Consider the following 25,830-nt stretch of genomic DNA (forward strand, 5'->3'; position numbering starts at 1 on the left):
TGAGCAGTACACTGTTTTACCACTTGATGGTGCTAATTGTATTACACAACCAAAGCTAAAACCACTTTGAAACCAGGTCACCTTTTGAAATACAGTTTAAGTTGAAGCTTGAATCATATTTAATTTTCATAGGAAACCTACATTTATCATTTGATATCGTGGATATTTGAAGATTAGGTGTTGCCATTCCCTTACTGTAACTTCGGCACTGAAAACTGTTTTAAGTGTGTATATCTGCCAGTGATTCATCCAGCCTCCTCCTCTCAGATGCCCAGCCACTTGGTGTTTACACCCCTTTAGGTGAGACAACTGGGCATGTACAGGCCTCCAATGTGCTCCTTTTGCCCATACACATTCCTGACAGTGTGTCTACTCCACATTCATCTCCTTTCCAAAATCAGCATCATGTCCTCACCATTTGCAACATTCTCATTTATATTTGAGTCCAGGATAAAATTAGCTGATCTGAGCAGGTTGACTCGGCAGTGAAATATGACTGACTTAGTCCTTGGTTTAGCATCACTATGAGCAGAATTTGGCAAGAGCAAGCACAAGATTTTTCAGGGGGCTCTTAGCTTTGGTTAGCACAGAGAATTTGGGTAGGATTGATTTGATATGGGACAGTGAGCAATGTTAGGGTTTAGGGACAATTAAACATCAGAAGAGGAACAGTTATAGTAATTAGAAAGAATGTGATTAGGGATCGGTCCTTAGGTCCTTAGGACTTGGGTGCAGTGAAAGACAGAAAGGATGGGGTGAGAGAAGGCACCTGTGTGTACTTGCATTAATGAGGTTGGAGGCAGAATTTACAGGCAAGCTGACATTTTGCTGTAGTTTGGTTGCCTTTTGGGGAAGTTACAGGAAGGAGACTGCCCAGGTGCTGCTACTCCTAACCTTTTGCACAGTGTATTTAAGGGCTCAGGGAAAAGGTCTCCACTGGCTTGCTCTGCTCCAGGACAGACGTGAAAAACATGCTGCACCTTTATAAACTCCTCTTGAATACTCATTTCCCTAAGGGCTCTAAAAGGGCTCTGAAAGCTGCACTAAGTATTCTGTGCAGGTCTTTACAGCCCACAGAGAGTTTGTAGGCTATATGCTTAACAAAATCTGTAGGTACCTTCTGAGAACATGAAAAAGGGAGAAAATTGTGCATCAAGGTAGATTTGCAGAGGGAAACTGAAAGTTATGCTAAGTGCAGAAGGAAAAAATGTAAGGAGGGAAACTGCAGAAGGCACCTGTTTTGAGGACGCCTTGAAGATGTTAGGAAGACATCTAGCTGCAAGAGTTACACTGAGGTGAAAGTGTTGAGTGTGCATCATTCTGTGCACTTGGGAAATTAACTACCAGCCCTGTGAAAAGTGCCTTGTGACTTACTGTAGTTGGGGAAAGGGATTTAACTACATTTCCTGACATCTATGTTATGGTAGAAGTGTCTCAGCCATGTGTCTGCAATCATCTTTACTTTTGATTAATTTCTGATCTCCTGATTAACTTCTGATCAGTGTGGGATGTTGCTGTCAGAAACCATGTTCAAAAATGCCAATATACAATTTTTGGAGTATTTGCAAAATGTGTTGGCATAATAGTCTCACTACTATTATGCATGGCACCTATCTGCTACTTTTGTATTTTTAAACTGCTTCACCAAAGTCTAATTGAATCTAAACAGCACCTAGCCTCAGCCACTGCTCCAACCCAAGAGCTTGAAGACACAAGCCTGTTAGAGCCCAATTAGAATCAAATTATGAAATCATATAGTTGCTTTCCTAACTCCAACATGCACACAAAGGACTTTTCAAGGCAGTTTTTTCCTAGAAAAAAGTTCTTGCTTCCAACTGCTAAGTTCCAGTTTTTTCATGTGTTGTGCTGAAAACAGCACACAGTAATGAAAAGCTCTGTTCATGCTATTCTGTTGAAAGAACTTTACTGCCTGTTCTGTGGAAGACCTCAACTATTACTGCTCTTCTCCACTTTAGCACCCACCTGTTTAGCAGGGACAGGATCCTTGTTTCAGGCTAGCAGTTCCAACAGGCTCTGACATGTAAACTTCCATTCTCAGCTAATAAATAGAGCTGTCCTAATCTTAGGTCACCTGTGGTGGGAAGAACTGGCTAACATACATTGTCTCACCATAGTTGCACATACAGTTCAATACAGCATCATTGCAAGTGCTGCTGCATAAACGTGTGTGAGAATTAATGTATGAGCCTATTGCAATCAGACGAACATGACTAAAAAGAAATTCAATACTTAACAGGAGTCAAATTATATACATATATAAATAAAATGTACATAGCAACATATACTTAAATATAATAACTAATACTGCAGCATGTTATGATGCACATGTGTATATATATGTATAAGCTAGTGTAATGGGTTTGTGTAGTAAAATAACACTTCCTCTTTCCGGGAGGAACAGGATATTCCATACCATGTTACGTCAGTCCGACTATAAGAAGGAAGGGAGAATTAGCTCGGCCCCTCTTCTTTCTTCTGGTATGGCCCTGTAGGCAGCTATGTCTGTCCAAGACGCCGTTCCGTGAGGGAGGTAGAATTTTTTACTGTTAGTTTCTTTTGCCTGTGTGTTTGTAGCATTATTAGTCTCTTCTTTTTTTTTTTTTCCTCCGTGTAAATATAAACTTTCTTCCTTGGTAAGCCCAGGTTTTTCACCGTTTTTTTCCTTTTGTCTCCCCTTTTTTGGTGGGAGGGGGAGGAATCTGTGCAGGCTTGGTGGACACCTGGCATTCAGCCAAAGTAAACAATAACAGCTAGAGGGAAAAATAATTCGCATATAAAAAATACACTATTTTATTATTTAAGTATTTTACATAACCATCAAAGTAAAACAAATCACTCAGTCTGAGAGTTTGGCTATACATATATATCCACAGTGTCAATAAACAGGCTGAAAGTTTTTCTGATGAGTTAACTTCCTAGTGTGGGTGGAGAAAATTACAAGCAAGGAATTTTCCTTCTGGAAAAAAAATCTGCACTTTAGTTCTCAGACTGCATAAAAAGTCAGTGGACAGGTGAAAGTGGAACATTTTTAGTCATTTTACCAATGATACGTAAGAGACAAGTGGGGTCTGAAAAGTGGTCGAATATACAAGAATACTGGAAGTGTGAAAAAGGACTGGGAAGGACCCAAGTCCTTTCCCATTTAGGCATATATCAGCATTTTACTTATTGGTATTTAGAAGGAAGATTTTTTTCTCTTGCCAGAATATTTAGCTTCTGCCCAAGGCATAGTTTCTTGCAACTCTTTTGGAAGCAATAATCAAGAGGGCTCTTCACTGCTGGAGATGGTATTCTAAAGCAGAAAGAATAACTGCTATAACGTACTTGAGATATTCTTCAGATCATAATATTGAGGAGATAGGACACATATATAGGCTAATAAAGTGAAAAAAAATCTACATTTGAGAAAATATAATAATAAATAATCTAAAAAATTCTGTCATAAATAATTACATTTTTCAAAAGGAAGAAAAAAGTTGATCAAGAAGAAATTGGAACAGTCTCCTAACTCTAGAATCTCTTCATCCTGCTAAGCACTACTCAGATCTCAATTTAGTACAGACCAACTAGGATTCAAGAATGAGACCTTGGTGTTTCAGTCAAACTTTCAAAGAACTTTCACTTCCTTACTCATTAGCAGTCAAAAAAAGCCAAACATACATGAAGAATGATTAAGCCATTATAAAATTCCATATTTACCCAGATATTCAGGACCATGTGTGCATCTCATCTACCTTCCGTACTATACTACCCATCTCAAAAAAAGATCTGACAGAACTGGAAAAGGAACAGAGAACAGCAGTTAGAACAGTCAAAGTATTGGAAGAATTTCTGGTGTGTGAGCAACTCACAGGCTAAGGCTCCTTAACTTGGAAAAGACATGCTGGGTGAGGGAGAACGGGGAGAATTGTACGTAAAATCTACAGCAGGGACACACAAGTCTCTCAACATGGAGGCAGTGAGGAGGAGCTGACAGCTCACTGGCTGTTCCTATACAATGCATATTGGATTCTAGTGTTAATTCCAAATTCCAAAAAATCATACTGATTCAAGTAATGTTTGCTGAGCTTTGCAGCCCGCTCGGCTTCGGGTCTCTGCAGATTTGAGCTCGTCCATCACAAACAGAAATTTTTGCCTACTTTGCTTTGGTTGGCCTCTGAATGTGTGTCTAAAGCCAGAGAGCCATCATTGCCATGCTTTAATACTCATGTTCAAAAAATGAAATTTCACATTGAAGTTAAAAGGAAAACCTTATATATGCACATGCAAAAACCTCCAATTTATCCTGGGATTCTAAAGAAATGAGGCTTGGAACGCCACATTGTGTGGTGGCCTAGAGTAACCAAGATAGCACACGCCTATATGATTTTTGAAAATCAGTACCTGGACAAAAGTGGCTGAAGTAGGAGTGCTTCAGTTGGGAGAAAGAGTGAAGCATCCAGAAAGAGTGGGCATCCAGCCAGCCTGACAGCTCTTGAAAATTGGTCTGGCAACCATCACAGCTCTAGTACATGATCAGCTGGAACCTACATGCTTTGGAAAAGGTAAGGCATGTGGTAATTCTTGCTCAGCTAGAGAGGGAGAGAGGGGTGAGAATTTAGGGAACACAGGGCAGAACTAGAGATACTTAACAGGGAGGAGTTCACACTAGGTGATGACAGGCTATGAGGGAGGAGCACAGACAATAAATCCACAATAAAACAGACTTTGTTAATTTTTCTGTTCATGAAAGAGCTAATTTTAAATATTGTATGCCTAACAAGCACAGGAACCAGCAGAAACAAAGAGAGGACTCTCCTCATGACTGAGTTGTGTTAAAGTTTTCCAGTACATCAGTCTAATGTGGTCAGAAGTCTCTAACATAAACAACGTGCAACTCTCATCAGATGTACATTCACAACAGTCATTTTCCTTTCCTGGTAATCCTATGTTGCCATTATCTTTACACTTTCAAAGCCTTTTCTTGGTTCTCATTTTACTTTTCAATATATACAAATTCACACCCACAACCATCTTCCAGGTTCTTGTTCTTATCTTAAAGTTGGTGGGTAATCATTATATAAAAAGGCAATTACTGAAGCTAAGAAGTACATTTCCACATTGGAATGTAGATAATTCAGTACCAAAGAATGCCATTGAGATAAGCAAATCAGCAAAAGAGTAATAATTAAAAAGCCCAGCAAAAGAGTAATAATTAAAAAGCCCTGAGTGTATACAGACAATAAACCAAGCAGCAGTTAAATTATTTCACTGCAATTCTTTTGTTCTGCAATGTGACAAACCAGCAAGGAATGAATAATGCTATTGGTTTGCTCTTATCTGCATAAATATGACTATTTCACAGAATGGGGAACGAACCACAATGGATCATCTGTTCCAACCTCCCTATTTAAGCAGGGTCATGCTAGGGCACAAGGCACCGGATTGTGTCCAGGTGGTTCTTGAATATCTCCAGTGAGGGAGACTCCACAACCTCTCTGTTCCAGTGCTCAGTCACTGCACAGTAAAGTTCTTCCTCATGTTCAGGTAGAACTTCCTGTGCCTCTATTTGTACCTGTTGCCTCTTGTCCTGTTGCTTGGCACCACCGAGAAGAGCCTGGTTCCATCCTCTTGACATTCTCCCTTCAGATACTTACATACATTGATGAGGTCCCCTCTCAGGTGTCTCTTCTCCAGGCTGAACAGGCCCAGCCCCCTCATAAGACAGATGCTCCTGTTTCCTTAATCATCTTTGTTGCCCTCTGCTGGACCCATCCCAAGAGTTCCATGTCTCTTTTGTCCTGAGGAGCCCAGAACAGGACACAGCACTCCAGATGTGGCCTCATCAGGGCTGAGTAGAGGAGCAGGATCACCTCCCTCAACCTGCTGGCAATGTTCCTCCTAATGTAGTCCAGGATAGCATTGGCTTTCTTGGCTCCAAGGGCACATTACTGACTCGTGGACAGGTTGTTGTACATCAGGATCCTCAGGTCCTTCTCTGCAGAGCTGCTTTCCAGCAGGTTGGCCCCCAGCCTATATTTGTGCCCAGGGTTATTCTTCCCGAGGTGCAGGACCCCACATTTGCCTTTATTGAATTTCAGATGATTAAATATCTAACTAGCTATCTATAATTTGATATACTATTACATTATAACATAAATTGTTACAGATTACATATATATTAAAAAGAAGCGAGCAAAACCTTTAATACCATAGTAATATGATCATGCATATACACAATAAACTAAATCACATAAACTTATGTTTCTAAGTTCTCTGTCTCTTCTTAGACAGAGACATTGTATGCTGAAGTATGCACTTTTTTCCTATCTCGACAGTGCTATGAAAAGATGATAGTTCAAAAAATAATTAGTAATATGTTACCTTTATGCATATTGAGAGGAGTGGGTCCCATACCTTCTTCCAGTAGCAAGACTGTGATGTGCAGAGCTGTGCTATGACTGGGCTGGACCTACACCTCAGAGGGAACCATAACCCTGAGCACACTGAGCCCAGGGTGCTGGGGACCTGATGGATCTTCCATGCACACACCCCACACTTACCCCTCAAATAGCTGGAGAAAATGGCAACTCAGGACAGAGTGCCACAACCAAAGCAATGACTGCAGCTCACGTTCAGCCACCTTTTTTGGAGAACTCCTCATCTGGCAGGCTGTCAGATAAATGAATAGGTTCAGCAGAGACAGCTGCTCCATTATCCCCGATCAGGCTGACGAGGGGTTCCCATGAAGGTTGATTTTATGAAGTACAATTCTGACAGTCATGTTTAGTCCTTGAATACTCCTTTGTGGGAAAGGAAAAGTTAGCCTTTCTCTACATTCTCTCCTTTTACTGCTACAGGAGAGATAACATCGCTACACTCATTTCTCAGGTCCAAAGCCACAAAACAGCTAACTCAAAACTGTAATGAATAAATAAATGATAGTTAAATGGAGGCTACATGTTGCCTGTAATCTAAGTAACCTGTTTGTTACAAATAGCATCATAAGGGGAGTGGTGACAGAGTGCTTGCTGTAAAGGAATTTGAGAAACGCAACAGCAGACACTGAAACATTGAAGGTGTTATTGGAAAGCTCTGCTGAATTAATGTTTGTTTGATTTGGCAAAGGTTTGTCACTAAGCTGTTTATTATTAGCTCTGACCGGTCCATCACCTCATAAAAGTCAGCTGAAATTAAAATGAAGCCATGTTTTGGAAAGTATTTTTTAATAAATATCAGAAAATAATAAATAAGAAAAATGGTCAAACTAAAAGCTAAAACAGATATTGTTTGAAAATAAAAAAGTTAAAATCAAGAAGGCCTAGGGAAAGCTGTGGTGAGAAGCCCAGAGTGGGCCAGGGCAGAGGGAGACTGCTGCCACACTGCTGCTCACGTGAACATGCATCCTCCTCGCCGCTCCCTCTCCCAGCCACCATTTTCTGCTCCACAGTGTGTTCTGGTGTGGCGCACCAATGACTGGAGCCTGCTATTACTGTTGACAAAATATGGGTTAAAAGAAAAGAATCTACATGGTAGCTCTTAGGCAGGAAGGGGCTTGATGGCTTGGGACAAGATCTGGCCATCTTCATGGCCCTGTGCGCGAAGGCCGTGATGCCCTGGGTGCCATCCATCAGACCGTATGATCACTCAAACCTACCCTCACCAGCCTTCAGCCTCGGGGCCGTCCCTCACCAAATATGCAGGTGCATGTGGATTCCTTAACAAAAAACAACTGCCACACCCCAGAAAAAAATCCAAAAAACCCTCAACCAACCAACCAAACCCCAAAAGCCCAAACCCAAAGCAAAAAAGCCAAACTCAAATGCCCAAAACAGTCACACTAATTCTTTAGATGCATCATACACATGCTAAAGAAAAAAAAGCAAATAAAAATCAAAATGAGGAGTGTACAAGTGTACAATCAGCAGCAGGGGAATCTCTAGCAGAGAGCACACAGTGCTACCTTTCAGGCTTAACCAGCTTTGTAATTTTATTTTGATTTATTGCACTTTTTCTCCTATATACTAGGAGTTTTGAGAGACTGTCCAACATTTCTTTAGCATAAAAAGGAACAAAATAGAAACTATCATTTACAAATTAAAATGGAATTGATGAAGTAGAAGGCAGACAAAAGTAGGCAATGGGCATCTAAAAAGGCAACTCATTAGAAATAAATGTTTCTAGAGAAGTAGTATTTTTTATTTATGTCCAAGTTGTCAAGGAGGTGAGGTCTGGGCCAGCATAGAACATGGATTTGGACGTGTCCAGCACTCATACAAGGGTCATGAAAACAAAGCTTATCTTCATATTGAGTATTCCAGTAGGGGAAGTGTTAAAGAGGAAGAAAACAGCCTGGAAAAGGCTGAGGTGACCTTGAGAACATCTAAGAGAGAGTGAGGATAAGCTTGGTGGAAATGAGGTGGAGGCAAGAACATTGCTCAGATCAGGTGGAACAAAATTCATTGATAGTGAGAACAGTGCACTACAGAGGGGACAGACTTGCATAACTTCACAAATCTATATCTTCTCTATCAACATCTCCATCCAGGGCAGAGTGTTTTTCTATGGCCAACTAGAATGGAAGCAGCCATATCCCCACTGTCCCCAACAGATCACTGCTAGAATCTACTATGACATTGTCCCCACCTAGAGACCTTCAACAGAAGAACTGAAAGAGAATGACCTAGAAATACTTGGACAGAACAACACATCAGGGAGCCCAATATCCTGTCTGACAGTAAGCAAAACCAGGTTTTGCGGAAGGATGCATGATACTGCGAACAAATATTATTGTCTATTACTGTTCAGGCTTCCAACACTTTTGACTCAAGGACTTTCTGAGAAAACAGGGTATTCTATATTTTTGGTGACTCGCCACCAATTTCTCTCCTGTAACTGCTGCAGTTTCCATGTCAGCCCCCAGCAACTACAATATCCTTCAGCAGGAGATTCCACTAGCCTTTCATTATTTCATCACGATTCACCTTTTTTGTTACAGCTCCCATATTGTCGCTCTTCTGTCTTTCCTGTATCACTGAAATAGAGGCCTTTGTTACAAACATAACCCATATGCATCAGTCATATCATTCCATGATGAAGAGCCTTCCTCTATTTTCTGTTGTCCAAAACCCATTTATTTGATCACACTAACTAGCTCTCATGTTTGCTGTTCTGGGTAACTCTTCATCATCAGCAATGTTTGTTACCCCATTACTTACCTTTTCTTCACATCATTTGCAAATACATCCAAGAGCTAAGTCCCAGCACAGACTGCAGAGTTTAACTGGCATCCTCCCTTCATGGCAAAAGCTATTCACTCCAATTGTTTTGCATCTTCTGACCATACGATGTCCACATTGTCCCTGTGAGATCCTCCTTCTTAGCCTACATCTACTTAGTTTCATTTGAGGCTATTGCAAGGAATTACAACAAAGACTTCTACAATTTGCTGACCTGCCAATAAACTTTGTGGCTGGTAAGAAAAGACTCCTTCATAAAAACCCTATCAACTTTTTCAAAACATGACAGCTTTATGTGGCTGCTAATTCTAATTAGGTTCTCATTAGCCAGTATTTCATGTATTCCACAGTGTCTCATTTTGCTGCTGAAGCCAAACGACTAAGCAACACATAAGAAATTCAAATATTAATTCAAAATTTTTGATATATTATTTAGTTATTAATGATCAAATGCAATTTCTTATGAGCAGACACAAATGCATTAGTGATTTAGGGAAAATATCTATCTATATTTCCTATAATCACTGTTTCAAGAACCTGCAAAAGCACGTCCATCACCTGAGGGGAAGCATCTAAAAATTACAGTTGCATATCTGTAATCTCTGTGGAGATGTTTATAAACAAAGCCTCCTGTCTGTCTTTTGTCAAACAGTTTGAGATTGCAAGTGAGAAGTTAGCTTTTAACTTCAATTTCAGTTCTAGGGCTATCAATTTCTTTGGCCTGCTGACTATCCTTCCACTGCATGCTAGAATTCCTGCAGATAAGGAACCTCTGGTATGATGTCCTTGACATTTGATTGCAAATCTTGACTGTTTTGGAGGGGGTTGGGGAGAGGGCTGAAAGGCTTGTCCTCTGCCAGAGGCACCTGGCACAGGCCTCAGTATTTCTGCTGTGTATTTCATTGCAGTGAGTTGTTTTTCAGCTTTATTTCCCAGAGGTGTAGGCAACTGTGATACCTTGTCTGCCTGTGCACGAACGTGCAACAGCAATTTCATAATTAGGTATAGTGCTTAAAAATCCCCAACCTATCAAACAAAACATTCCATCAATATTGTCAGCTCACAAAGTGCAGAAACTGAATACAGTTCCTTTCCAGAGAAAAAGGCACTTAGTTCAATTAATGGGTTACATATTTAAAGTCTACAGCTACAGATTGCTTTCTATAAAAACTGTCTTTGAAACTGAAGAAGTTTTAGGAAGTAGTCATAACAAGGGAATGGGAAAACTGGATTCCAGCGTATTTTCTCCTCATTTTGTATTGGGTTATTTTAAGTTAACATTTTAAGATCTTGTGAGAAGGTAAAATTCTGTGTTCAATTAAGATGTTTTTAAAATTGAAAGCAGTAGCCAGAGATGACACCATATGGCAGAGAATATTTTACATTAAAATATTCATCACAGTAGACTGGCTTTTTACCTCTGCTTTTATTTTCAGTGTTAAAGCAGTTAAAGACTGAACTGACTGAAATACAGTGTTTGTAAAGACAAAGATTCTGGAGTTTAAATAATTTAGTGTAATTTTTTAAAAAATATTATATAAGAATTATAAAAAGTATTACAGGTTTAAGCAAGATTCCTTGGAGCTGTCCAGCTATCCTTCACGCATGGAATTGCTTAAAGAAAGAGTTAAACATTCAGGCAAATTAATTTTTCTTTTTCAAAACTTTATTAGGTAGATGTTACTAGATGACATTGTAAAACCCCTTGTGTGCAAGTGAATGAACTCTACAATGTATGTCTTCCCACAGTTCATCAAATCCACTCCCCCACCCCATTTCTGAATACTGATTTTAAGACAGGTGGAGTGCATTCAAATGCTACTTTACATTCTTCCATTTCATCATGAGGAAGCACTTTTTCAGTCTGTTGGTAACAGGGGCTTGGGAGTCAGTGTGAGTCAAAGGAATGCCTTAAAGAAAACAAAGTACCGTAAGTTTTGTCTTACGAAATTCAGTCTCAGTACACCAGATTCATTGCAGTCTTTTAAATGAAACTGCCTATATTGATCATGATTGTATTTAGCAAAGTGAAGCAGTACAGAGACATACCTACTACTGAATACTAGTGAGGTAACATTTTGAAAATAAAACTGTTTAAAAATTCACTTACTTTCAAAAGGTCCTGTCCAGCAGGACAAACATTGGCAGAACACCTTCCCTTGTATCGATGCATGTACATGTGCATATACACCTTGTCTACTATAGCTTTTTAAAAGAACAAGATTTTAGTTATACATTCATCAGGACAAGTTTAAAGATCAGACATTACTATGGTAGATTCAACAGAAGACTTCAGTGAACCGCCTTCTAGACCTGCTAAATGAAAAGGCACTCTGAAGAGGGTAGCAAGAAATAATCCTTACAAAACATTGACATGAACTAAAGCGGCCACACAGATAGCACACACAACAGTGATTATTGGTATACATTTAAAATACCAACTTGAAGATGAATTATTTGTAAAATATTGCCCAAGACTACCCAATACAAGTTATTACAGCATGAAGACCATTGTTGCAATACTATGCAGCAGAAAATAGAGTTATCAGCTAAATGTAAGACAAAGATAATGGAAAAGCCTTATCAGCATTTTGGTTCTGTGCCTGCTGGTTCCAAGAGAAAAAAATTTCATTTAAGGAAATAACTTGTACAAATAAACAGTAACTCATAAGATTGAAGAAGTATTTTGACATATGGTGTCTTCTGTTCAATGGGTTATAGAAGGACCTAGTTAGTGTCTAAAAATTTGAGAGAACGCTGAAATAGACGTCATTAAGAGTCATCTAAGAGAGTTAATTCACTTAAAATTTTACTGCAGTATGGCTCTAAATTAAATTCCCTATCACTAAAACCTTCATATATGTAAGCTGAATCCTGATTAAGCACTCATAGTAGTGTTTAACAGTAACACTGTGGCAGCTGTATTACCAGTTTTTCCAGGGTGGAAAACACACCTCTTCTACAGTTCTGAAAAACAGGAATTTCAGGAGAAGAAAAGGTTCAAGGGGATGCTCTTCTTATCTTCATTTCTCCTTCTTTTCCTTCTTGCCTCCACAAATTCTCAGTGGAGGAAATTGAACATAGTAAAACTGTTTTATGATCATGAATCTATAATAAATAGACCTTCTAAGTATCATTTTTCTTCTTAACCCCCATTAACTCAATTTCCTTCTGATAATTACCTTTTACACTTCACTATTTTTTAAAACATAATTTCTACCAGAAGTTCATGTAATTCAGGATAATTTTAGAAAAGTAGCTTAATCTTGGCGTCTGATTTCCAGTAATAGATGGACAAAAGTGGAGTCAATGTTAGTAAGAAAAAACAGGTCCTCTAGAAAATCTGTTTCATAAAAGGCAAAATTCCACTGTCTTTTGAGAATTGAAGTAAGAAGAAATAAACCCTACACTATTCATTTTGAAGCTATCAGAAGATGGCAAAACGAATAATACTTTTTCAGATCATACCTCCCACCCTGCGATGAAGGGGCTGGGCAGAGATCCCAGAGCTGTGCCATCAAGCTTGATTGATGCATTAGTCCATCAAGATATCCACACCAGAGGAGTTACCAACTTATATTAACAGTTCAAGTTGGATACTGAACTGAAATGCTGCTAACCTGCTCGAAGTCCCAATCTAATTATACCACACTCCTCAGGGCTTCCACCTTCACTAATTGGTGCGAACAGGGACTGTCTGAGCCCTGGAGTTGGAAGGTACACCTATGACAGGCTGTGGTTTACTGCAGTATGGCTCTAACCAGACTTCAGCTGAATTCTATTCTCCAAAAAGTTGCATTTCTCTCAGTAGTTGAAAACTCATGGCTTGTTATGTTGGAAGAGCCAAACTCACCCTAACAACAACATGACATGCATTTGTGCAGAAGTCTGAAGGAAGGTGGGAGTCAGTGGGGGGAGGGGAGCAAACAGCGAGTTAAAAAAACCTCAGAAACGAGGTCATAAGAATTGAAATAAGCATGCCAGATTACTTTTTTAATAACTTCTTCACTAACATAACATTTTCCAACTTTCCGAGCAAACCAGTATTGGTTACTTTGGCTTAACGTAACTGTAGGAGTCCACAGAACAGGAATTTCCATATTGCTCTATTAGGGGAACAAACACCTTTCATTTGTTTCAAGCAATAAGGCACTTACACATTTAAAATTCCTCATTATACAAAACACACTAAATACTAGAATTCAAGTGTTGATTTCATGGACATTACCTACCTCCAGTTTTTATAACTTCTTAGCCATCCAATAAATATACTACAAAAAGTTCCACTCACTGATGTATATAGCTTGTATGAAGCCCAAATGCAGAATTAGAAATTGCTTTCTTAATGAATCCACAGTGTTTCGGCCAGCACCCTAGTTAAGCCAGGAGCCTGTACACTAAAAAGGATGTGATTCATTATCTCACTACCCTCACCGCCTGCCATTCAAATTAAACTTATTTTAAAGGGAATTCTTCATCCTAAAATACATAAAAGAGATGAGAACAAGGGAAGATTTCTCACTGAATAGTCATGGAATTAAGAGAAAGTTCAGGTTGGACAAGCTCCTCAGGATACTTTTTTCTTCTTCTCAGCACATATTATTATTCTCATCTCTACCATAGTGAAAAGAATTAAAGAATACCTTAAAATGTTATTTTATACTCAGATGGTTAGTTATGTAGCGAAGATGACTGTGCTGTTTAATTACATTTTAAAAAAATCGCAAAATTAAAAGCCCTGAAGAAAAAGATTTCAGCATTTTGCATTTAAGTAATTTAAATAAACAAAACTAATCTTTTGCTGGTATAGCTCAGCAAAGCATTAATGAAATGACTTCTTATGAGATCACATTTTCCATGTCCAATTTGATCTGAAGCCATTTTCACAAGTCAGTTTCAACTTATGAAGTCTGGAAGGTAAAGGACAGGATTACAAATAAAGTGTATAACAAATGGAAACATGGCAAACACTTTATTATGGGATGGTAAACAAAGTGAAATGTAAATCTACTCCTGTCCTTGCAATTCTGGGACACAAAGTAGCAGAATGTAAATTGATATGAACTCTTAAGAGAGCATTTTTTATGCAAAAAGATAGTCTATGACTAAAGACTGAATCCATCTGCTCATCCAGAGCTTGCATAAGGCATGGAAATGTTTCTTGACTGCATCAGCAGTTTTACAGGACAGGTTTAAAATATCTGAACAGCTTCTCTGGATTCTGTAAATAGATTTCCTTCTAGAAATGAAGAAAATGTGGCATTATATTAGTAACATGCTCAGTGAGAGTAGGTTAAAATTTCAAAAATACTGTTTTCAGCCTGACAAAATTTCAACAAGGTGAACACTGGACTGGGGTTGGCATGAAATTTTGTTTAAGAAGCTATGTGCAAAATTCATGTTTATGCTAAACAAATATTTTTACACAATGTTTCTCTTCTGACTTTGATGCATCCAAAACACTTCAGATTAATTTTTCAAGTTTTGGTAAGCCAAACAAGCTCCAAAAAAAGTTTTCCTTTGGTACAATATTCATACTTTAATAAACTAATTGCTATTATAACTACTCTATTTTTTAAACCAGATATATTTAGAAATAAACAGCTAGAATTATGCTTAGAAATGTCTGTATTAATTTTTTGCTACAGAGTAATTAAAGCTTATTCCACATTTTTATGTTTGAAATCAGAGCATGCATTCTAAGATCAGTTTTCTCTTCCCTACCTTATGGTATTTCATTATCAGGCTAAGAGAAACATCAGTGATTAACTGCCTTATATGAGCACTCCGTTCCTTACTGCAGAGAGAACATAGATTCTGAAATCTTACGCAGAGAAAGATAATGAAGAAATCAGCCAGGAACTTAAAGTCTACAAGCAGCTGCATTTGTTAGTTTCATTAAGAAAAAAGTTTGGGGGCATTAAGTACTGCTCAAATTGTAACATAAGTGAAAACACTGCTTGTCTTTCAACTGAATCAAGGCTCAGCCTGTTTTTCATGTAACAGTAGCAAGACAAACCACCAAACAGATCAGCATCATAACTTTTTAAAAATGTTGTGTGCTCTCAAGCTTATGTGTTAAGTCCTCAAAATACTGAACAGTTCACAATACCAATTCTTACATTGTGCTATTATTTGTTACATTGAAGAATGCAGAATTTGAAGATGTTATTTAACGCTGTCTGTGGATGTTGTTTCTAATTTTATTAATGACTCAAAGCTTTAAGAAGGTCTCTTTTTTTTATATTAAAAGCTAGTATCCATTCTCCTGACAATTTGCTCTAATAAGATTGTTGTTTGGAAATTCTTCCCTACTCCTTCCCTCTCCTGCACTTACTAAACACAATGGCATCATTCGGCAAATGAGAGGAGTGGCTCCATAATAGTTTGCACTTAAGAGGCAAAACAGATTTTCAAGTTCCTGCACAATGGCTATCAACATGCCAACAAAGTATTTGTGACCAAATCCCATATTGGCATAAAAATGGGTTTCTCTGGTTTAATGGGGCTATGACTGATAACAGGAATGAGGCTGATTCACTACAACTACAAAGCTGCAAAATTAAAAGAAACTAAGAAATTATCTCTTTAAGAGTTTACTCAGGTAGGATTCTTTCCATCAGCAGAATCATAGATTTAATATAGATTATAAAAGTAACAGTAATCCATGGTTCTTATCCACAGCTTGAAACTACATGATCAGCATACCCAGAATTTGCTCAAGAAACAAAACACTCCAACTAAATTAAAAAAACCCAAACCCTCAAGAGTCTGCATGATGAACTATTTGGCCACTGAATATCAAACAGTTTCTCAAATCTAACTGGCAAAAGAAACCATTTATCACTGGAGAATCTGTATCCTCTGAGAGAATTACTGCCCCACCTACACACCATTTAACATCACACAAGCTGTGACAGTCTTTGGAAGTGCAGAAAGCCCCTTGGCTAAAAAGAATACCTGATGGTGATCCAAAATGCTTTCTGGTTAAATTGGCAATAGTCCCAGCAAATTAATATTTTTTAATAAACTTCATGTTGATAAAACTTTTACAATGAATAAATTGGTGTAAAGTAAAAAACCCCTCACATACCAGAAAGAGTTACGAAGTCAGCATTAGTACCATCAAAACCAAACAAAATCTTCCCTTACTTACACATTTGCACTTCCCCAAAGGAAGATAACAGATCACTCAAAGTGCACTGTATTTTTAATGACACTGGAAAGATAGGAATACGTTGTTTATTACAGAGGTGGTGAGAACTGAAGACTAACCAACTTTTTTGTATGGAACTAAAACTGATGGATCACCTCAGCACGAGGCTACTCAGAATTGCTCTTCTGCCTCTCCTTTGTATTCCTACTCAGCTCCTTATTCTCACTGGCTAACAGACTGTGGCATAGGGAAAAGCACAATTATTTTCCAGTTGCAAGGTGTTGGATTAGCTCTGCAAATATACCTATGCCACAGCAGTCAATCATCCAGCCAATGACATGGCTGAGTAGCCCTGAAGCTCAACTCCATTACTGAAATATAACTAAATTAGGCATAATGGAGAAAGTGGAGAAAGGGAGAGGAGCCCCTGACAGATGGCATGTCCAGCCAGCCCTCCCAGCAGGAGCACACTGCATGGCACCATGGGGAAGGTCCTAGCTCCGACTGCATGTCTGTAAGCAGGACTTGGCGCATAGGCAAATCCATTCTCAGGCAAACTTGAAAGAGAAGGCTAATGTAGAATGGATTTAAGCATTTCCTAGTCTGAATACAGGTATTGGTGAGCAACAACTTCGCACAACAATAAATAATCTTAAATAATAAATGTGGTGAAAGCAAACACAATGACCAGCAATGATCAGCATACAGTAGTGTGAAATCTGCATCAGTAGGTTAATTCAGCTGCGTGACAAGGTTTCTGCTACTAAAGATGGAGTAGAACAGCCTGGTAGTTTCTTTAGAGTAGTTACCAAAATGAAAAAGATGTTTACATGATAAAAACATCCTCGAATTTCCTTACGAAGTTCATTCAATTTCTTTCAAACTCATAAATTAATGCTTTTAAAACAAATGTCATGGCTTTGATGTATGTAAGATTTTCTGTAGTGACTTGTTTAAAAGCTAATGTTTTATTGCATGAACCTTTGTACTCAGCTACTTCTCATATTTTGGTTGGTTATGTTACAACATTGATAAAAATTGTGTTTATGCACTTTTCAAGTGAGAATATACAGATGGAAAAAGACTTTCATATCTCTACTCTGTCTGACTCTTGAAAGTTTGTCCCATTCTAAAGAAAAGTAAAAATTATTGTCATTCCCTTTTTTTCCCCACAGAAAAAGATCAGACTTGTTCATCTTTACAAGGTCAAAGATGTCTCTTTTTGCTCTGTATAGAAAATGAAAAACTATTTCCCTTTGATTTAATCTGTTCTGATAAAATCAAAATGGCCCAGATGAAATGATAATGTAGGAGCTGAGTTGTGTGTTCCTTTTCTCCATCCACAAGGACATGCTTTCTGAATATAAATAAGTGCAGATCTATTATGTTCCCTTTTAAGCTCTTTATTCTAGTATCTTAATTTCAAATCTTACTGAACTCCTATCAGAAACTGAAAATGGCAAACACGCCAGAGTGAAAATAGCTACAAAAAGCGTAATAATATCTCACATATTTATACAGAACCAGGAAAAGCAAGGAAATTAATCCACTGTATAGTTAATTACAGATAATCTCAAGTACTAAAATATTCTCAAGTGGAATAGTTTGACACCACGTTACAGACTGCATTGCAAACCCAAATCTATCTATATATATCTTGCTCTCTGAGGTCTGAAGGTTTTTCTAAATAATACAAAAATATCTTCATTATTTGACATTTAAAGAGAGGAATAAAAATCCCTGAGTAAGCCAAAGACAACTGATATGTATAGCCTCAGAAAACACACGCAAAACCAAGACCAATTTTAAGGCAGCTTCCAACCTCAGGCAGAACACAAATAGAAAACTGATGCATCTCAGAAGAAGAAATCTAATTAATAGGTGGATTTGCAATAACAATAGGTTTTGAATTTTATTTCTAAATGTCATTGCTTCCCTGCTGAATTTGCAAATCTTAGAAAGATACTGCTTCTACTGCTAGGACAACAGGGTCAACATGCACTTAAATTCAAATGGAAATTATTAAATACTTGTTGACTACTATGATGTGTTTGCACACACTGTTTCAACAAGGAAAAAAAAAACAAATCAAGAACACAGAACAAGAAGCTGACAGAAAACAAGCATACTAGCCAACTACAGAAAGCTGATATTTGTGTTTCCAGGTAAACAAAAGTCATCAGCTTCTTCCACTGAGGCTTTGAAGTCAAAGTGAGTATCTTAACAACAGTATTATCTTGGTGGGGCAGAATACCATTTACTTAAAAATTAAAACTGGATTCAGATGTAACAAAGAAAGGGGTGCAAAGTACATCCTCCTACATGATATGCTATTTGGAAGCCTAAATTTTGAAGTCTGTAGACTCTTCAGGACATTTCCCATCTTCCTGCTTCCCCCTTTCCCATATATACACAAACATATATATATATATATACATACACACACACACACACATGTGTATCTTCAAACACATACACTGGAAAAAAGTACCTTCACAGTACAAATTCAATCTTCTTTAAGATCAGCTTGTATTTTTACAGTATAAAGTAGGTATTTTTCTTGATCAGTTCCTTTCTTTGTTTCAGTGTTCTGCCTACACAAATTTATTTTATTCTATTTTTTCTTGGAAATTATATTTGTATGATAAATTTGGGATAAAAAGTGTAAAAATTCTCAGTAGCTGATTCCTAATGCTGAATTAGATTGCTTTTGGGGTGACGGACTGAGAAAGAGGTTTGGTAGCAAACAGTGGAACTCTGAAGCTAGGAAAAAAGAGCAAAGATAGCTATTCTCTTCAGAACTGTAATGCACCAGGAAGACAAACACTAGAAACAGAAATTAAGAATGAAGTGGTCTCCTAAGAATTCATGACCCCTCCCCTTAGCCCAGATTCACAGATTTTCCTCATGAGACATCAGGGATACTCTAAGACTTGCGCAGCAGCCTACTTAAATGAACAAACAAAATGTGCTATTTAGGTTATAAAATTTCATCAAGTCTATCTTCACATAACTAGTGTGGAGCATATGTATCATATTCCAAATCAGAATAGAAGAGCAGGTTCCCATCTTCCCTGCAAACACACTTTAGGGATATCTTGGGACAGAATAGGCCACTGACACTTCTTGTTATCTAAACCCTTCAAATTTTTTCTGTACTGTGACAATTTAAAAATGAAGTACTCTTGTAACAAGTCTTGTCACACTCCTACCATTAATATTAATAGACTGTCATAAATAAATTACTGAAGTGAAACCAATCATCATATTCTTAAGTATCACAGAGCTTCAATACTAAGGATATTTCCCTCTGAGGCACTGCAGTTTGGCAGTGGCAAACTACACACTTGCCTATGAGCAGGAGCACTCAGAAGATAACCAGCTGTTGTGTTCTGGCATGTGACGGGGTTTTGGTATGCTGAACAGAATGCTGTGTGATGGAAGTTATTTACAGAAGTAGTTTTTAATACCAAAAGTAGTATGCTCAGTATACAGTAAGAGTCCAAACACTTCTAAGCATTTCCCCCTTAAAGGCCGACACTGAAGTTAAATGGAGCACATGTTAGCAGTTAAATGCTTTCTTCACAGGCCAAATCGGTAGTAGAGTTGTGGCTACAATACAGACTTTGATTGTCTAGTTCAGAAACTTAGACTCAAAAAACCCCCTCCAAAGTAATAATTAAAAAAAAAACCAACCAAAACCATTTAAAAAGCAGCACTCAGGGGGCCCATCTTGCTGAGAGTGCACCAGAGCAAAGAGGCTTTCTGGTCTGCAGTAGTGTTTTCGGCTGAGGGAAGATGGCAGGAGAACCCCCATTCTTCTTCCAGGGCGGTGGCTTTGATGCTGTTACCAGCACTGTATTGCTCTGTTGCACAAAGCACGTATAGCCCTTGCAGGACCAGCTCAGTTCAGGCGAGTAAGGTCCATCCTCACCAGGGCATACCTGTCCGTGACCTTTTCCTCTGCTTTTTACAAAGGCAATAGATAGGAAACACAAATAAACCTGCCAAAAGAAGAAAATACAAAGAAAATCATAACTAAATGCAGTCCCTTGTGCGTGTGTTGTGTTTTTTCAATATATGTATTCAGGTGGAGCTTTCTACATCCGAAGAGAATTTCGACAAGGCATTTGGAAAAGCAGAAAAAATATTAGCCTGTAAGAGTCTCTTCAACAATGAGTTGAGCTACACTCATTCTTTCCTTTATAACAAATTCCTGCTAATCCTACACCCATCTCTGACATAAATTTCTGAACCATGCTGTTTGGTAAAAGATACAAACAAAACTTTTAAAACCACTCTAGAAATCCTTAGATCTAAATCCAAGTCTGATGTAACTAAACTAGTTTTCAATTAGTTTCACATGCAATAGAGACAGCATGCTATAGCTTTACTTTTTTATAAATATTATTTATTTTTACAAACATCCTTATCTATTGTGAAGTAATACCAAACGTTTATCCTTGCCTGGGCAGAATGCTATTTATTCTTAAAAGTCTTTTGAGAGAGAGCAAGCTGTAAAAAGTAAAATAAATAAATCACATTAAATCAAGTGAAAAATAGTTTGTCATAGGAGGTACTCTCTCAAATGAGATCTCCCCCTTTCTCTTGGCACCAGCTGACTGAAACGGTCAAAGATTTCCTTTTCAGACACCACTAGAGTAACAACATAGAACAAAACACTCCCACAATCACCAAGGTTCTTGCTTTGCTCAATAGCCTTGTAAATGGTGCATAATGGTTTTCAGCTATGATACTGAGATTACTTTAACAGTAGAGTTGGCAAAAAATACTGCTGTAATTATCTCAAACCCCAAAACTTTCCCATAAATAATCCACGTTTTTGGAACTGCTCATACTGCTGCTCTTGATTTTATCTTATCCAGCTATACCTAGGATGAGACTTCAATGGCATGCCTGTAATTGCAATTAGTGTTATTATATTACTGCAAAACCCTATTAATTTTTAGTATAAGCAAAACAGTGGATTATAGATCGTACACTATATCAGATTGCAGAGCAAAGTAAGTTTTACTGGTATTAAGAAGTTTTTATTGTCTATATTTTTGGAATAAATATGCTATTGAATCGAATAAATATTTAAGATAGACCCCCCCCTACATATATATCCAGTGAAGGCAGTCTAAATATAGAAATTAATAGCAATATTCCTTATTTGGCCAGACGTAGTCTAGAAAACATGTAATGGTATTTTGGTTATAGGTTGACTGGTTATTTACAACCTTATTAATGTAACTCTCCTGGTATATTTTGGCTTTATTATATTAAAATAAAGATGCCACATCCCAACATGCCTCAGGGCATGCACTGCAAATTTTCAATGGAGTAAGTAGTTTGGTGTAGAGCTGTGAAGCAACATGATACCCAAATGACATATTACTGCCAATATAAAGAGTAGATATGCACTTGCATGAGCAAAATTATACCCTGATTGTCACGGCTAATTTCCTTTCCGCAGGAGAACTCAGTGAAGCCAGGCAAAGAGCAGATTTGCTAAAATAACTACCTGCACATTAATATAACCACATTAACAGAGCTTTGATACCATATCAAATGAGTTCACAGTACCAGTTTTTGTGATGGAACCCAATTTGGCAGCCCATGCACTGAATCATATTTTGAGACTGACTCATCCCAATTTGCTGCTTTGTTGCTGCTGCATCTTCAAGGTGGTGAGCTCTTGGGACTATGCCTAGTGCCTCAAAAATATTGTCATGCACATGACACCATAAAACTGTGATTCAATGGGGTCATTAAAGGGCAGGTCCAAGTCAGTCAGCCCCTAGGATTATGTTCAAATTACTCAAGCCTTTGTAGTAGTTTAACTACACTAGTTAAAGACTTTGGGTCAGAAAACCAAATATAGGAGCAAAAATAAAGCTAATAAGCATAAAATGCAAGTAAGGAAAAAAAAAACAAACAAAACCTAGAGACAAGCTTTTTAGAAAAAAAAAAGTCATGTGCTTGATACCAAAACAGTATCTGTGAAATGTGTACTTTGTGTCCATCTCTTTGAGATGAAAATATAGAGAGGTCATACAGCAAAAGTCACTGCATAATCAGGATTAGCTTCATTCACATATGTAACTCTTACCTATTACAACAGCTACGGCTCCCAGTGCCAGTCCCAGAACCAGTATTAGGGGTGTAATGAGTAGTTTTCCAGCTGAAATGTAAAATTCATTAAGCAATTCAAAGAAGGTATTTTTATTTTTCCCTTTCCAACCATGCATAAACATTTCAATATCAGACTCCCAAAAGCTGGTTCATTTTTTAAATACTTTACCTTTACAAATAGGATTCCTATTTGCAATTTCATCCTACAAATCCAGGTAGGATCTATCACCACTCAACCAGCTCCCTGCACACATTTCTTTCTGTACTCTTCACCCACCACAACTCTTCAAGCACAGCTCATTTTGTCCATTAACAGCTTGCATTTACTTCTGTTTCCATTCTGAAGTCCCTCAAGCATTGACAGGAATGTGATAGCTATAAAGCTACTATCATTTGGCTCCTCCGGAATCCAACTGCACAGCAACTACCCTGGAAAGATGCCAAGCAAACCAGCATCTTGGAAAGTTTAGGTTAGCTCAAGGTGATGAGAGCACCCCCTCTAAATATGCTTCTTCTTGCTTTAAAAGGCTACAGTGAAGTGCTTGTGTACAGCTGTGATTTAGGTCTAAATCAAACTACAGCCAAGTCTATTTTGGATCAACATTTGTAAGGATATGTTGTGGCACTTACATAAATAAGGCAGCAATGTTGTGCAGCATACTGGCTAGAGCATATGACCAAGAACAAATAAAGCATGCTCATATTATTTACTTCTAATGAGTTCATGATCATGGAGTGAAAGCAGGGGTCCTTCTGAAACAGTGAATCTGAAACTGAACTTGAAACCAAGTTATCTTTCTTGAGTTGCACACTTCAAGTGGAAGAATCTCCCTGTCTCAGTTGGTTGAGCAGCTGGATCTAAGATATCATTTGTCTGAGCTGTTTGAAAACACAGAAGGGAAGGCATTTTTACTGATACACCAGCAGTCTGATCAGAGACTTGAAATTTGGCAAGTCTTTAAGTTAGGCATGTGTTTGAAAGATCACCCCTAGAATGGGAGAAAAAGTGAGTTTGTGACTTCTCTCTTCCCTGCCATTCCGTCTCTCAAGTCACTCGTATCAGATTTCAGTAAATGGATTACTTCATTCAATAATGATGTAAACCTCTCCATAACCTGAGATACTAATTTGAGCAGTCTGAAGGAAAAATTAGATATTTTGGAAATATTTACAGCAGTTAAATGAACTGGTCCTTTTCATGCTGTTTTGATAGCTTTTAAATTTCATAGTAGCGTTGTGGGTGGGAAACATTAATTCCTAGAAGAAAAAAATTGGCAAATATTATTTGTATTACTCTAATTGCTAGGCATCCTAATGGTAGACCTTCTTGGGACTCTACTGCGGTGCGTTCTATACACATAGAAGTTGTTACCTAAATTATTCAAGTGTAGACAGAAGGATGAATGTAATGTGATGGAATCACGACACACCAAGAAATGACGCTGAGACTAAGGATGTTTATTGCAGGCACTGAACTACCCAAAGATCCACTGCCCTATGTCTGTTAGCTCCAAGACTGCTAGTGGAGAGAGCAAATGTGAAACCTGTCTCGGAGCTGAATGAAATCTTGGGTCATTAGCCCATGTGATGAACTCAGCGGCAGGTTATGACCCAGTTTGGTATTGTCCAAAGCTAGTTTTTAGGGATAACTTAAGAAGAAATGGTTGTAGACAGAACAAGCCTCAAAAGGGAACCTTTTTTCACAATCACACTCAAATTAATGGTAAATAATTTCTCTACTGGGTCACTCTGCATGAAGACTTAGATATTTGTGGTAATGTAGTAACTGTATTTACAGGTGTCTCAGAGGGGTTGCCTTACTTGTGATACAGAGGATCATGTTTTTCTGCAAAATGATGAAGTATTTCAGGAAACATGAGGGAATATTTTTCCCTTCCATAACTTTGGGTTTGGTTGAGGGGTTTAGGGTAATATATACAAACATCCATAAATACTTCAAGAATTCTTTGCCATGTAAAATATTAATAAACTAGTTTTAGAAAACAAATTTAATCATTAGCATATGGGAAATAATATGTTTTATCTTTTAAGTCTACATATCATTATTGTTTAAGCAGCAGAGACACTAGAAAAGTCTACTTACAAATCAAAGTAGCCATATCTATGTAGATTTAAGTTCTAATAAAACTTTGCATTTGTTTTTAAAAGAGTCCTATCAAGTGTATAGAGATGACTTCTTACAAATCAGACTGACTTAAATGATGAAGTTGCTAATGAAGGTTAGATTACAGAAATGCATGCTTCCTTCTGCAGGGCTCAAAGCTGTGCATACATAAAGTGAACCTTGTGCTCTGCTTGGGACAGGAGTCAGTCAGATCTGAAAACATGCTGCTTTTCCTATTTGAAATGCTGCTTACCATGCAAAAAAATTAATTTGCTTTAATAGCTTCATTGCATGTTGTGTCCTGTAACAGATCCACGAAGTACCTAGCAGTTAAATTTGAATATAGTTCATCCAGCTGAATTCAAGTGGTACTCCAGTGACATCTTAAGTACATTTAAGACAGCTGAACATGTTTTTCCTTTCTGTACAATTCATCACTGACTCCAGTTATAATGAAACATTCTGCCTTCAACACTTTAGCCAAATAATTACTATGAGAATGAAATCTCTAAGTCTGCTGGGACTGAATAATAAAAGCAATTTCACTTTACTGTACTGGTCAAAGGACAAAGTTTCTCTAAAAAACATGTTGGCTAAAGAAGGGGAAGAAATGTCATCAAATTTAGAGATCACTTCCGCTCTCAAGTTTTCTACTCCCTGTGATTACTATCACATTTACATAACAACTAGTTTGTGAAGAAAAGTATGTTTAAATTTATGCTGCCATAAATGCTTTTCCCTTATTTTTATTGCAGAACAGTTTGTGATTGTATGCACAAACCCTTGCTTCTCAACAGAAACCATGACAGCATGCCAGCCTGCCATGAGGCACTTTTCTTTCTACACACCCTACCCAGCTAGATTTTAGAAACAAGCCAAAAAAACCTTTATTGTACACAGCTACAAAATCACATTAACTTAAGTATTTCTTCTCCATAGTAATAAAGAAGTCATAGAAAACACCCACATATCTAGCAACACCTCACCAGTCTCCCACTGACAGCCAAGATAAGATTCCCTTAATTCCCACTACTTAGCTAGCTAGTAGAGGCATTTTACTACAGGAAATTGAACCTTTATTTCTTACTACATGTTACTAGAATTTGAGACTTTGCTTTAATGGACTGTCTCTCTGCTACCGTCTCTTCTTTCTTCTGCTGACGTTCAGAACA

At 37.8% G+C, this 25,830-nt stretch overlaps 1 protein-coding gene across 4 annotated transcripts in view; it reads right to left on the reverse strand.

Moving 5' to 3' along the window:
* TPD52L1 (TPD52 like 1) overlaps positions 1 to 25,830 on the reverse strand; it is a 140,018-nt gene that overhangs the window by 63,485 nt on the left and 50,703 nt on the right. For 3 of the 4 annotated variants that reach the window (XM_064649608.1, XM_064649606.1, XM_064649605.1), the window contains 2 exons: positions 22,511 to 22,582; positions 20,340 to 20,399 (listed from right to left, as the gene is read on the reverse strand). The exons of the other annotated variant lie outside the window; for it this stretch is intronic. In XM_064649608.1, coding sequence (XP_064505678.1) covers positions 20,340 to 20,399; positions 22,511 to 22,582 — 132 coding nt within the window. The remainder of the gene's footprint in view (positions 1 to 20,339; positions 20,400 to 22,510; positions 22,583 to 25,830) is intronic. 4 annotated transcript variants of the gene reach the window in all.

This window comes from Pseudopipra pipra, chromosome 3 (genome assembly GCF_036250125.1).
Source record: "Pseudopipra pipra isolate bDixPip1 chromosome 3, bDixPip1.hap1, whole genome shotgun sequence".
NCBI lineage: Eukaryota > Metazoa > Chordata > Aves > Passeriformes > Pipridae > Pseudopipra > Pseudopipra pipra.